Genomic DNA, 10,949 nt, shown 5'->3' on the forward strand with positions numbered 1-10,949 from the left:
GCGCTGGACAAAGGGGGTGGAGGGATTGAGAATGTAAATTGAGTGACAAAACAGTCACGGGGAATAAGTCAAGCGTAAAAGATGCAGTGGACCATATTGTGATAACTACGGATAGTGCCAGCTGGGTTACCGAAAATATCGAGGGGAACACTCTATAAAGTATAGGATTGTCTCACCACTAAGCGCTACACCCGAAACCAGTGTGTAATTTAAAACAGAATAAAATTATAAATACAAAAAAAGACCAGGTAGAAGAGCTAAGAAAAGAAAAATGAATGGATGGGATCTCCAATGGGTGAGAACAGTGAGAATCTATAACGGTCACCCAGGCCGGTCACCGCCTCACCGCAGCATGAAGCCCATTCGCCCAGATGCTCATACGGATAATGTCGTTTTCTATGTCTGTCGTGATTGAATAAAGTTGAGAAACACTGTCGCTGAGGACTTGCGTAGAGTAAGTTCTTAAATAAATTAAATGTGTTTGAAAAAAATATGTAAACTTTATACAATTGCCTATAAAAAGGAGACTTGTGTCAATGATAGAATCCTGCTTCCAGGTTAATTGCTGGACTGAAATTAAATCTACAGCACAGGGGTTCTCCCATTTTTTCCACCACCACGCATCTAAAAGACAGCGTTCGTAGTCACGACCCACTCTTACCCACACAGTCCAGGTTTTGTCGGAGCCTAAATAAAATTTTCAAGTAATTAACACGTGAGTAATTTTGAATTATTAGAAGAGAAAAGGTTCGAAGGGAACTCTCCATCAAAACAGGAAAGAGCATAACTTTTCCCCAAAAAGAGAGCATTTCAGCCTGGCCGGCGTGGCTCAGCTGTTGAGCATCGACCTGGGATCCAGGAGATTGGGGTTCGACCCCCAGCTGGGGGCGAGCAGGAGGCAGCCGATCCGTGACTCTCTCATCAACGTTTCTCTCTCTCTCCCTCTCCTTTCCTCTCTCTGAAATCAATAAAGATCTATTTTTTAAAAAATTAAAAAAAAAAAAAGACTGCTTAATTTTAATTCATGTTCTGCTTGAACACGAAACACATCCGAAGTGTGGTGCATGCCTGCTACCAGACCAAGACGAAATGGTTTCTGAAATGACTAATTTCTGGACACTTCTATGTCTGCAGACCGTCAGATGTACCCAAATGATAGCCTGACGCTTTTATTTTCAGATTCAAACGACAGAAAGAAGGAAGTGAAAGAGGAAAGAGCTCTATCTGATCTTCACTAGCTTTGCCTACTAAGTGACAGAGGCTGTGGTTTACCAACAGTCCTTTTTAAAAAAAGAAAAAAAATTTTTAAATAAACCACCCATTGCTGTGATGATAAAAATCTATAGCCTTCCTAAGTTCGTTACATTAAATCTTTTGAACACATATTTAAAAATCTAAAATAGGCCATGGAGATACAGCACCACTTGTTATTAATTTCACTTTAATAAGAGAGTGTAAGTTAAATAATTATTGAACACCATGCACATGGAGGACACCCTCCAAAAACCTACAGGAGATCCCAAGAGGTGCTTGTCCTCAAAAACCTAAAATCCAGGGGTGAGCACAAGTCAGGGTGACAGAGACCAGGTTCAAGGTGCAGTGTAACCGCCACAAGGCAGAGAGCAAAGGATGGCCTCTTTCACAGATTTCACCTGTTCAAGAAAGTGGCTAAAGGTTTAAAGAAGAAGAGATGAGCCCGGCCGGGCGTGGCTCAGCGGTTGAGCGTGGACCTGGGATCCAGGCGATCGGGGTTCGGTTCCCCGTCAGGGCCCAGGCCCAGGGTGTGGGCTCGATCGATGACTCTCTCATCATTGATGTCTCTATTTCTCTCTCCCCCTCTCCTTTTCTCCCTCTGAAATCAATAAAGATATAAAAAAATAAAGATAAAGAAGAAGAGATGAACTTCCTAACAATTAACTCAAGTTTCCAAGGCTTTCTTTAAAATTAAAATGCTCCCCTGAGGTCAGTTTTCACATATCACTCTGAATAACTTTCATCAGATAAATCCATGACGTAGCACCAGCTACTTAAAGAAATGGCTATTTGCAAAGTGGTGGGAAGGAAGGGGGGTAATTTTAAAACACGTGTCCTTGGGTGGAGCAGCCTGTATGGCGCTTGTGGCGAGAATCTTCCCCGGGCAGCTCCAGCTGGGCTGGGCACTGCGGGGAAAGCAACCGCCGGGCACACCTCCCCCAGGTAACGGGAAGCGGGGGGGTAGTCATTCGCCTGAAAAACCCCAAGGTCACCTTGGATCCCAGCACACGTGACCCATAAAAGTACCTACGGAGACAATAATGGGGTGATTAAAGAACATAAACTCCGAAGCACCCCTATCAAAGTCACAATCGACAGATCCCGAACGCTGAGGCCGGGTTTGCTTTTTCCACCTGCAGGCGGCCCCATGAAGGGGGGGGGGGTGCCGTCCGAAGCCAAACAGAAAGTACAGCTGGACTTCCAAGATTTTCTACGTGAAACAAAAACAGCCCATCTCAAAGGTACGGTTCTACAAAACCACTCAGTGCCGGGCCCGGCCGGCAGGTGTGAGAAAGCAGACGTTTTCTCTCCTTCGACAGCCCACGTACACAGGGGACACTTTCTGTCCCAGGGACTCGAGTTCACCCCCATGCGTGTGGACGGACAGGGAGCCAGGACGGGCTCTTAGGTGAACGTAAAGCTAAAGCCCAAACCCGGCGGCCACGTTTCACTCACAGGTTTTTTTTCCCGGGTTGGGCGACAGGCAAAGTGCCCTTAACCACTTCATCGCATGTGATTCCCCAAAGCTCTACCTTCTGAATGTCAGGGTTTCGCTGGCTTTGGGGACACGCGGACGGGCGGACGCAGGTTTGAAGGCAGCCTCCAAAACACGTACATGGGCAGTGACTGTCCCCGCGAATCTCGTGAGAGGGGAGCCGAGATGCGGGTCCCGAATGGGAAAGTGGGAGTGGAGGGCGTCCCCAAACAGCCCCGCCCGGGCCACACATGGGCCTGAACGTCTAAGGTCCCGGCCGCGGCCACACAGACACGCTCAGGGTCGCTTCTGCAACCCTGAAAAGTGATCTGATGGACATTCACGCGCTCAATGGCCCGGCGCCGCGCTTAGGTCCAATTTCTTCTTTCCATCCGTTCCCCAGACTTTCAAGACACTGCGCTAAGCTTTCCCTTCAAGATAAAAATTAACAAATCGGGGCAGGTTTGGAAAGAGCGTCCTCAAAGCAGGGCCGGCAGACACTCACACACAGGTCCACGTCTACGTGCTGAACACGAGACGTTTCTGCGCGAACACAGCCAGCGCCGAGTACAGGGGACCTCTGTCATCAGCGCCTCTACCGACGGGACGTGGCCAAGTGCACCGGCCTGGGGACGCTGGCTGACGGGACTCGCTGGCCTACGGTTCTGATTTAAGCAGAGAGAGAGGCAGTGGAACTGCGGACACAAGCGACCCATCTGAGAGACGGACGCCCTCTCTGACGCCGGCCGGGACGGGGCTGACGGACGTGGAACGTGGGGAGCGAAGAGGAGCGTGTGCCTGGGAGAAATTATTCTGGCTGGAGAGGAAGGACCAAAGGAGAGAAGAAAAGAGGGGCTGAAAAGAGGGGCTGAAAACGACTAATAAATAACCAGACCGGTCAGATGGCAGATGCACTAAATATGGAGAGACAAAGCCTAAAAAAAGGGTAGGAGGGCCCTCGTGAGCCAGCTCAGGGGTAATTTTACGTGGAATTATACTCCCTTCATTTCAGGGGAGACACGGCATCCCTTTAAATAAAATAAAACACCTGGAAAAAAAAATTTTTTTAAAAAAGCCCGGCCGGGCGTGGCTCAGCGGCTGAGCGTCGACCTGGGATCCAGGCGATCGGGGTTCGATTCCCGGTCAGGGCACAGGCCCGGGTTGCGGGCTCGATCAGTGACTCTCTCATCATTGACGTTTCTATCTCTCTCTCTCCCCTTTCTTTCCTCCCTCTGAAATCAATAAAGATATTTAAAAAAAAAAAATTAAAAAATAAATAAAACACCTGTACCCCATACAGCGTGTTCCCTATTTCCTCGCGTGATAACGAAGCAGCCGACACTGAGCTCACGCAAGGTTAGGAGGCCACAGGCCAGCACATTTTTAAAAAATAGATTAAGTCTTCTACAAGGCAATTGATTAAAGCACAGACTCCGGAGCCAGGCCTTGGGGGAGGTCTCTCGGCTTCTCCGCGTGCAAGCTGGGGACGGGCGTGCCCTCTCTCAAACCCCCAGGGCGGCTGCTGCTCCTGGGACCCCGGAGAAGCCGTCGCCAAAACACAGAGGAGGGAGCGGACAGGTGCCAGGGCCACGGCCCTGGGGGGAAACCAAAAGAGGAGCCACCATGTCCCGGCTCCCGTGGAGGAAAAGTCACTTCTCGTTTCTCTGAAACCCTGAATGGCTTTGGGGAAAGTCGGGGCGACGCGGGGGACAGCGGGTTCTGCGACTAGGATCCAGGCGAGGCCCCACTGCCGGCTGCGCTCCCCGGGCTGCTGGGAAGAGGAGTGACAACAGCCACGAGCTTGGAAAGCCACCAGGAGGAGCGTTGTGACCTCAGCGTTGGCACGTCCGCTGGGGCCGCTGGAACGGAAGCGGCGGGAGGTGGTCCTGCCAGGGAACCATCCACGTCCCCCCCGGCCCGCCGGAGACCACCGGAGCCGATTTTACCACCAGGAGACACGCTGGGGAAACTGCCAAACCCCCTCAGGGCGATTTTTAAATTGTGGGGCCCTCCGGGGCACCATTTCCCGGTGTTGTTTTCCAGACGTTGCACGTCATGTCTCTGAAACAAGCCCACGTAGGTCACACGAAGGCGGTCGCCTTGAGAAGAGCCGGCTGTATCGGGTTCTATGTCAACCACAAACGCCGCGACAAATCACACACTAAAACGCAGTGAGTAATCATTCGCCTCTGGAGGCGTTGATGACCTGAATTACTCAGGATCAGTGAAAGAACTTAAAATGTTCCTATGAAAAAGGGGACAGGAGGAGCGCTCCGAGTGTTACCGATCTCAGCATACACCAAGCTTACCCCGAGCATCGTATTTTCCGCTGGGTCAGGCAGTCAGCAAAGAATAAACCAATATTCTGAGGAATGCAAAGATTTACCAACATCGACCCCTTGCCAGGTGTTGAGTAAATCAGTCCTGGTCACCTTCCCACTCACCCCTCTCCCGAGACACAGCCAACGACTATTTTAAGAACGGCCAGGCCCTGTCCAACTTGGGTCCCTGGGATCCAAGGCTCTGGGGGATTCTGGGGAAGAAACTTCCCGGCCACGAAGCAGAGCCAGCTTCTCTGACAGCCGTCCCGGAGCCACGGGGATCTGGGCCTCCGGGGGACACGGCGGCAGAGCCCAGACGCAGAACGAACCTGGGTCTCCTGTGACCTCCTTCTAGACTTCTTCTGTGAACTAGACACTTTTTTATTATCCAAACCGACTTTACATCTGTACCCAAAAGCATCCTAATTTACACATTTTTGTTCTTCAGGCCTGTTACTACATAAGGAAATCATCTAGGTCCCTTTAAACAGTAGAAAATTATATAGATGTGTGTGTGTGTCTATATATATATATATAAAATCTCCTTTTTATATATATATTTCCTACTATATATATATATCTCCTACTTTAAACAAACTGATGCATATATCAGACTCTAATTGAAATAGTTTGATTTTACTTTTTTATTGATTTGAGAGGGAGAAAGGGAGAGACAGGGAGGGAGGGAGGGAGGGAGGGAGGGAGGGAGGGAGGGAGATTTAAACATCTATTTGTTGCTCCACTTATCTATGCATCATTGGTTGATTCTTATATGTGCCCCGACCTGGGATTGAACCCACAATCTTGGCCTATCGGGAGGATGCCCTAATCAACTGAGCAACCCGGCCAGAACTAAATAAATAGGTTTTATTCGCAGCTAAATAGGAATATTCTAATAACTTTAATAATTCCTGAACACTGTCCCTTGAATATTTATCAAAGTAAAAAAGAAAAAGTATAGTTATATAGTAGCATTTACGTTTTAAAGGACCAAAAAATACAACTATCATGTTTTCTAAGTACTAGTCATGCTCATACTATTTAAATCACAATCAAGAGAAGAAAAGTCGTGAATGCTTTTTACGCGGTTAAGTTTAGCTTTTAAAAGACCTTTCGGGTTTGCTGCCAACCAGCCTCATTAATGGAATTCGTGGGTAGGCCGGACACCTCGCAACCTCCAGAGAGGCCCAACCTGTTTATTTTAACCACTTATTGCACCTGCAACCTCACCAGGCTGGATAAACTGTTAAGATACCAACGGATGTGTTTCTAACAAGTAGTGGTCTCAACATGAGCAGTCAAAGGGCAAGAAGATAACAAAAGACCAAAGTGGAAAAAAAATAAAACTGGACAGACTCTTTCCCAGAAGACGGAAAAGGGCAGAGGGAGTGAGAAAGGAGCAAACCGCCGAAAAGTCCCTACAGAAAGGTCACAATCGCCCTGCCGCAGGCACAGCACGGTGCCCCGAAGGCCGCTGGTCCTTGTATCACCCTGCTTCAGCCTGCGTCCGAGAGGAAGGGGCCGTCCTGGGTTCTGCACTCCGCTCTCGGGGGTGGCTCCCAGGGTCCCTACACGGTGCTCCCCCGTCCTGCGTGACCCCTACCCCAACCTAGACTCCAGCCAGGGCCTCTTACGCTGGAGCCACCTGTTGTCCAACTTCGAAGGCTGTGAGCAAAACTGCGACAGTCCCCGTCTCTCCTGGGATGTGTGCTTGAAGCCAGGGTCTCTGAACCTCCAGCCCACTCACCCCCTGGTGCCCCAGGTGGTCCTGGGGGAGGTGGGCGATGCCTTTAGTTGGTTTACGAGTCCGAGTGAGGGGAAAAGAGGAGCGAAGGTAGACTATGCCACGGAGCCCTGCTGCTCGGAGACGCTTGGGGACAGAGCGGCGGATGGCCTCACCCCTTCAGGACACATCACCTCGCCCCCTCTATTCAGTCAGCTTCTCTCCACTGCCCAGGATCGGTTCCTGTTTGTCACCGTTGTCCTGGGAGCTCAGCCCCAGAGCCTCGTCATATCAGGCTTCGGGCTCCAGTTCGACTTCCCCTCCTGCAGTCATCTGAGCAGCAGAAACATCTTTGTCTGGGCTCACTGCTTCGGTATCGGGAAGCTGTTTAATAAAGCAACCAAGTCACCCCTGGGTGCCAGCGGTGCAGCGGGCAGGGCTGGCGGAGCCAGGGGTGCGTGTGACTTCCTACCTAAAATTAGTCATGCCCACGTCGCCACACCCGGGTTGGGCTCCTCTATTTTAAGGTGCGCAGCTCCAAATGGCCTAAGAGCATATAATTGCTTAAAAAAAAATAAAGCATATAATTGCCAGCCAGTTTCCGCAGCTGAGAGTGTCAGCTGACTCTGCACCAAGAACGGACGGCCCGTCTCCACAGGCCCGCACTCAGCACACTACCCAGGGTCCGAGCACGCCGCCAGGGAAATCACCCCAGAGACACCTGGGGAAAGACATCGCACAAGGACACACGGAAGAGGCAAGAAGCAGGAAGACACTCCCAGCCCTCTCCCCCCAACACACACGCCTACGTGACACAAGTGGGGAAAACTGACAAAAGTCCCCCTACTGAAGGGCTATCGTCTTTTCAGGAAGTTTTACAGAACCGGCAGCTCAAACCCTTCCCAGCAACGCCACGAGATTGTTTACCTCCCTCCGAAAGTGCTAAGCTAGTGGTGTGGTTCCAACAGAAGGGGCTATTCCGGAAACATCAGGGGGGAATTGGGCCCGGCCGGCGTGGCTCAGTGGTTGAGCAGCGACTCACGCACCTGGAGGTCGCTGGCTCGATTCCCGGTCGGGGCACAGGCCTGGGTTTCAGGCTCGATCCCCAGCAGGGGGCGCGCAGGAGGCAGCCCATCCATGTTTCCCTATTATGGATGTTTCTATCTCTCTCTCTCTATAAAAAATCAATAAAAACATATTTTTTTCAAAAAGAAAGAAGGGACTTGGTGTGGCTCCCGCTGGACCGGAGGAGAATTTTCACTGATGTTTAAAAAAAGGAGCTAAATTTCCAATGACGGATGAAAGGCTATGAAAGGTGAGCCCTTCCACCAAAACTCCATCGACCCACGGTGAGGCTGCACCGTAAATGTTCGCCTCACACAGCCCGGAAATTTAAGCCGCACAGATACCATTCGTGATTTCTACGAGCTCAGGGCCAAGGCCTGGCACCTATTTCACCCCCAGCCACCTGAGGCCGGGGGTGCAGGATCGTCACACACTCAGAAATCCGACCCTGACGCTCTCCTGCCCCGGGGGCCTACACCACAGGCCACCTGTTGTGACAGACGTGATTGTTTCAGGAACTGAGACGACACACACGTACCTTCGTTTTCGGAGGCGTGACATTTCACCTTCAATACCAAGTCGAAGGTTCTTTCCGGGTTTTCCCTAAACGAGAAAGAACTTCATTATATCTACTTCCTGTGACATAAATACGCATCTCTGTGAAGCCCGTACTTTCAACACGTCTCAGAATGAACCTTGTTCTTGCCTCAGTAGATGCCTGGTCACTCTACGACCACCATGTGGCAGGGACACGGGTGTGGGTTTCCTTTGGGTGTCCCCCCGGCCCAGTTCAGCAACGTAAGAGAGTTGCGGCTCAAGAGTTTCCAAGACTTGGGGCAAAACATTTCACCTCGGAGCCTGTGTTTTCTCCTAGAAAGGGCCCTGTTCGTATCACAGAATAACCTCAGTGAGAATTATAAATTAGATAATACATCTGGAAGTACTTTATAAAGAATTAAGCGAGGACCCGGCCGGCGTGGCCCAGTGGTTGAGCGTAGACCTATGAACCAGGAGGTCACGGGTTCGATTCCGGGTCAGGGCACAGGCCCTGGGTTGTGGGCTCCATCCCCAGCGGGCGGCGAGCAGGAGGCAGCCGGTCCGTGACTCTCATCATTGATGTTTCTCTCTCCCCCTCTCCCTTCCTCTCTCTGAAATCAATAAAGACATATTTTTTAAAAGGGAATTAAGTGACGTGTAAATATAAAGCACCGTCTTCATCGTATGGAATGGAAAGGTGTGCCCAAGCGCCTCCACCTCTCCCGCCCAGACTGCCCTCTGGGGGCTGGGGATGTATGGGTGGGTCGTGAGCAACCTGGCTCCACCTGCCCCGTGGAGACCACCCTGAGACGCTCATAATTCTCCTTAAATGGGATGCTTCCCACCCACTTTTCCTGAGACGTAACTGCTCAGCTTCAGCGGCTTTCAAGCGGCAGGCTACACGCAGCCGCCCAGGGCAAGGGGAAAAGCCTAGTTTTAGGTCACTGGTCTTTAGGGAAGTCCCACATCTGCTCCATGCCCGCTCTCCCACCAGGAACGGAATGGTTGCTCCCTTCAGACATGACCAACTTCTTCACCAGCCTCTCCTACTTTGGGCCTAGGGGTGGGCTTAGTTTGAAAAGGTGAACCGAAATCTACTGAGACGCTCTCTCTTTCCAAACAGACTTCTGTTTTAATCGCCTTCTGCCCAAGATAAGAGATTCTCGAGTCTGATACCACGGTGCCCACGTGACCAACGTGTTCATTTATTTCAGTTTTTCCTGGCGAGGGGACCAGGAGACACTCCGTGGAGCGTCCCAGCCCACGGGCTGTTCTCCGCGGCCACTTCCTTCAAGACGCCGCTTGGCTCCTAAACAGACAGTCTCTGTCTTTTTCGAATTTTTATTACGAGGCAAGAATCTAGAAACAGGAAGTGACCACAAGCCCTATCATTTCATTTGCAAGTAAATACACGGCTCCCCAGCCCTCCCGCTGCTAACAGTTTCCCAAGGCGGCGGTCCGACCCGGGGGGCCTCCCCTCTCACAATCCAAGGAACCTCCAAGAGGGTGCTTTTTAACCCGCTCGCCCCCCGCCCCCACCCCGTCAGGACACTGCAGAAAAGCACTTTAAACTACAGAACTGCCCCGGTGTTCCTTAAGCGTGTCTCTTAGGTGTAAAAATGAAGTCCTGCCGACGCGACCCTGTGAAACTTAAGAAGCCTTTCGCAGTCATACAGATACACGTTTGTATGTAAAAAAATATTCATTATTTTAAAGCCTGGGGGGGTGGGGGGTTGGGCAGGGAGTGAGAAAACGGGGGCAAGGGAAGAAAGGAGGAATTCTTTGCCAAGTTAAGTTACTAGTTGGAGGGGGTCAACCAAGGACGCAAAGCCCCCCCCCCATGGAAACCGCCCCGGGCCTCCCGAGGGACCTGGGCTGCAGGCTCCATCTAGCCGGTGAACATACTATCTAAGGGGATCGGGCTCGCGGGCTCCCCGCGCAGATCCAGGCGCAGGTCCCGCGGTGGGGGGGGGGGGAGGCCGTGGGGGGCCCCACTCGGGACCGCGGCGCAGCGGCCGGGCGCGCGGGGCCCCGGGGCGCGGGGCGGGGCGGCGGCGACAGGGCGCCCGGGGGACCGGCCGGGCCCGCGGCCTAGCCGCACTCACCGCGTCCTGCTGTCCATGGTCACATGTCCGGGCGCGCGGGGGGCGCGCGGGGCGGGCGCGGCCGCGCTCAGGTGCCCCTGTCGCCGCGCGCCCGCCGGCCTCTGTGACAGCAGCGGGCGCGCCCGTGTCCCCGCCGCCCGGGGCCCCGGTTCCTGCGCCGCCGCCGCCGCCCAGGAAGTGGGCGGGGCGAGGGCGGGGCGGGGCGGGGCGCGCACCTGGCCCCCGACCGCGCCGCGACCCCCCCCCCCCGCCCGGACGCGTCCCCCGCGCCCCCGCCCCGAAAACGGCCTCCCTCCGCGGCGCTTCCACGCAGGGCCGCGCCCCCGCGCGCCCGTGGGGCGTCTTCTGCCAGAGGGGGGGCTGCGCCCTGGCAGCTGGGCCCCGTCCTGCCCCTGCAGCCAGGGCCTGGGGCCCGCGGTGTGAAACCCAGCCCCACCCCCCCCCGCCCACACCCCCCCACCCCCCACACC

General features: G+C 53.1%; 1 protein-coding gene across 1 annotated transcript in view; it reads right to left on the minus strand.

Annotated features, from left to right (window-relative positions):
• Window positions 1-10,561, minus strand: part of DENND1B (DENN domain containing 1B) — an 86,176-nt gene extending 75,615 nt beyond the window's left edge. The window contains exons 1-2 of the mRNA XM_087828964.1: window positions 10,480-10,561; window positions 8,376-8,440 (exon numbers count right to left, since the gene is read on the minus strand). Coding sequence (XP_087685090.1) covers window positions 8,376-8,440; window positions 10,480-10,496 — 82 coding nt within the window. The 5' untranslated portion in view covers window positions 10,497-10,561. The remainder of the gene's footprint in view (window positions 1-8,375; window positions 8,441-10,479) is intronic.
• Window positions 10,562-10,949: the final 388 nt, after the last annotated feature.

The sequence above is a fragment of the Miniopterus natalensis genome, chromosome 21 (genome assembly GCF_054644295.1).
Source record: "Miniopterus natalensis isolate mMinNat1 chromosome 21, mMinNat1.hap1, whole genome shotgun sequence".
Classification (NCBI taxonomy): Eukaryota; Metazoa; Chordata; class Mammalia; order Chiroptera; family Miniopteridae; genus Miniopterus; species Miniopterus natalensis.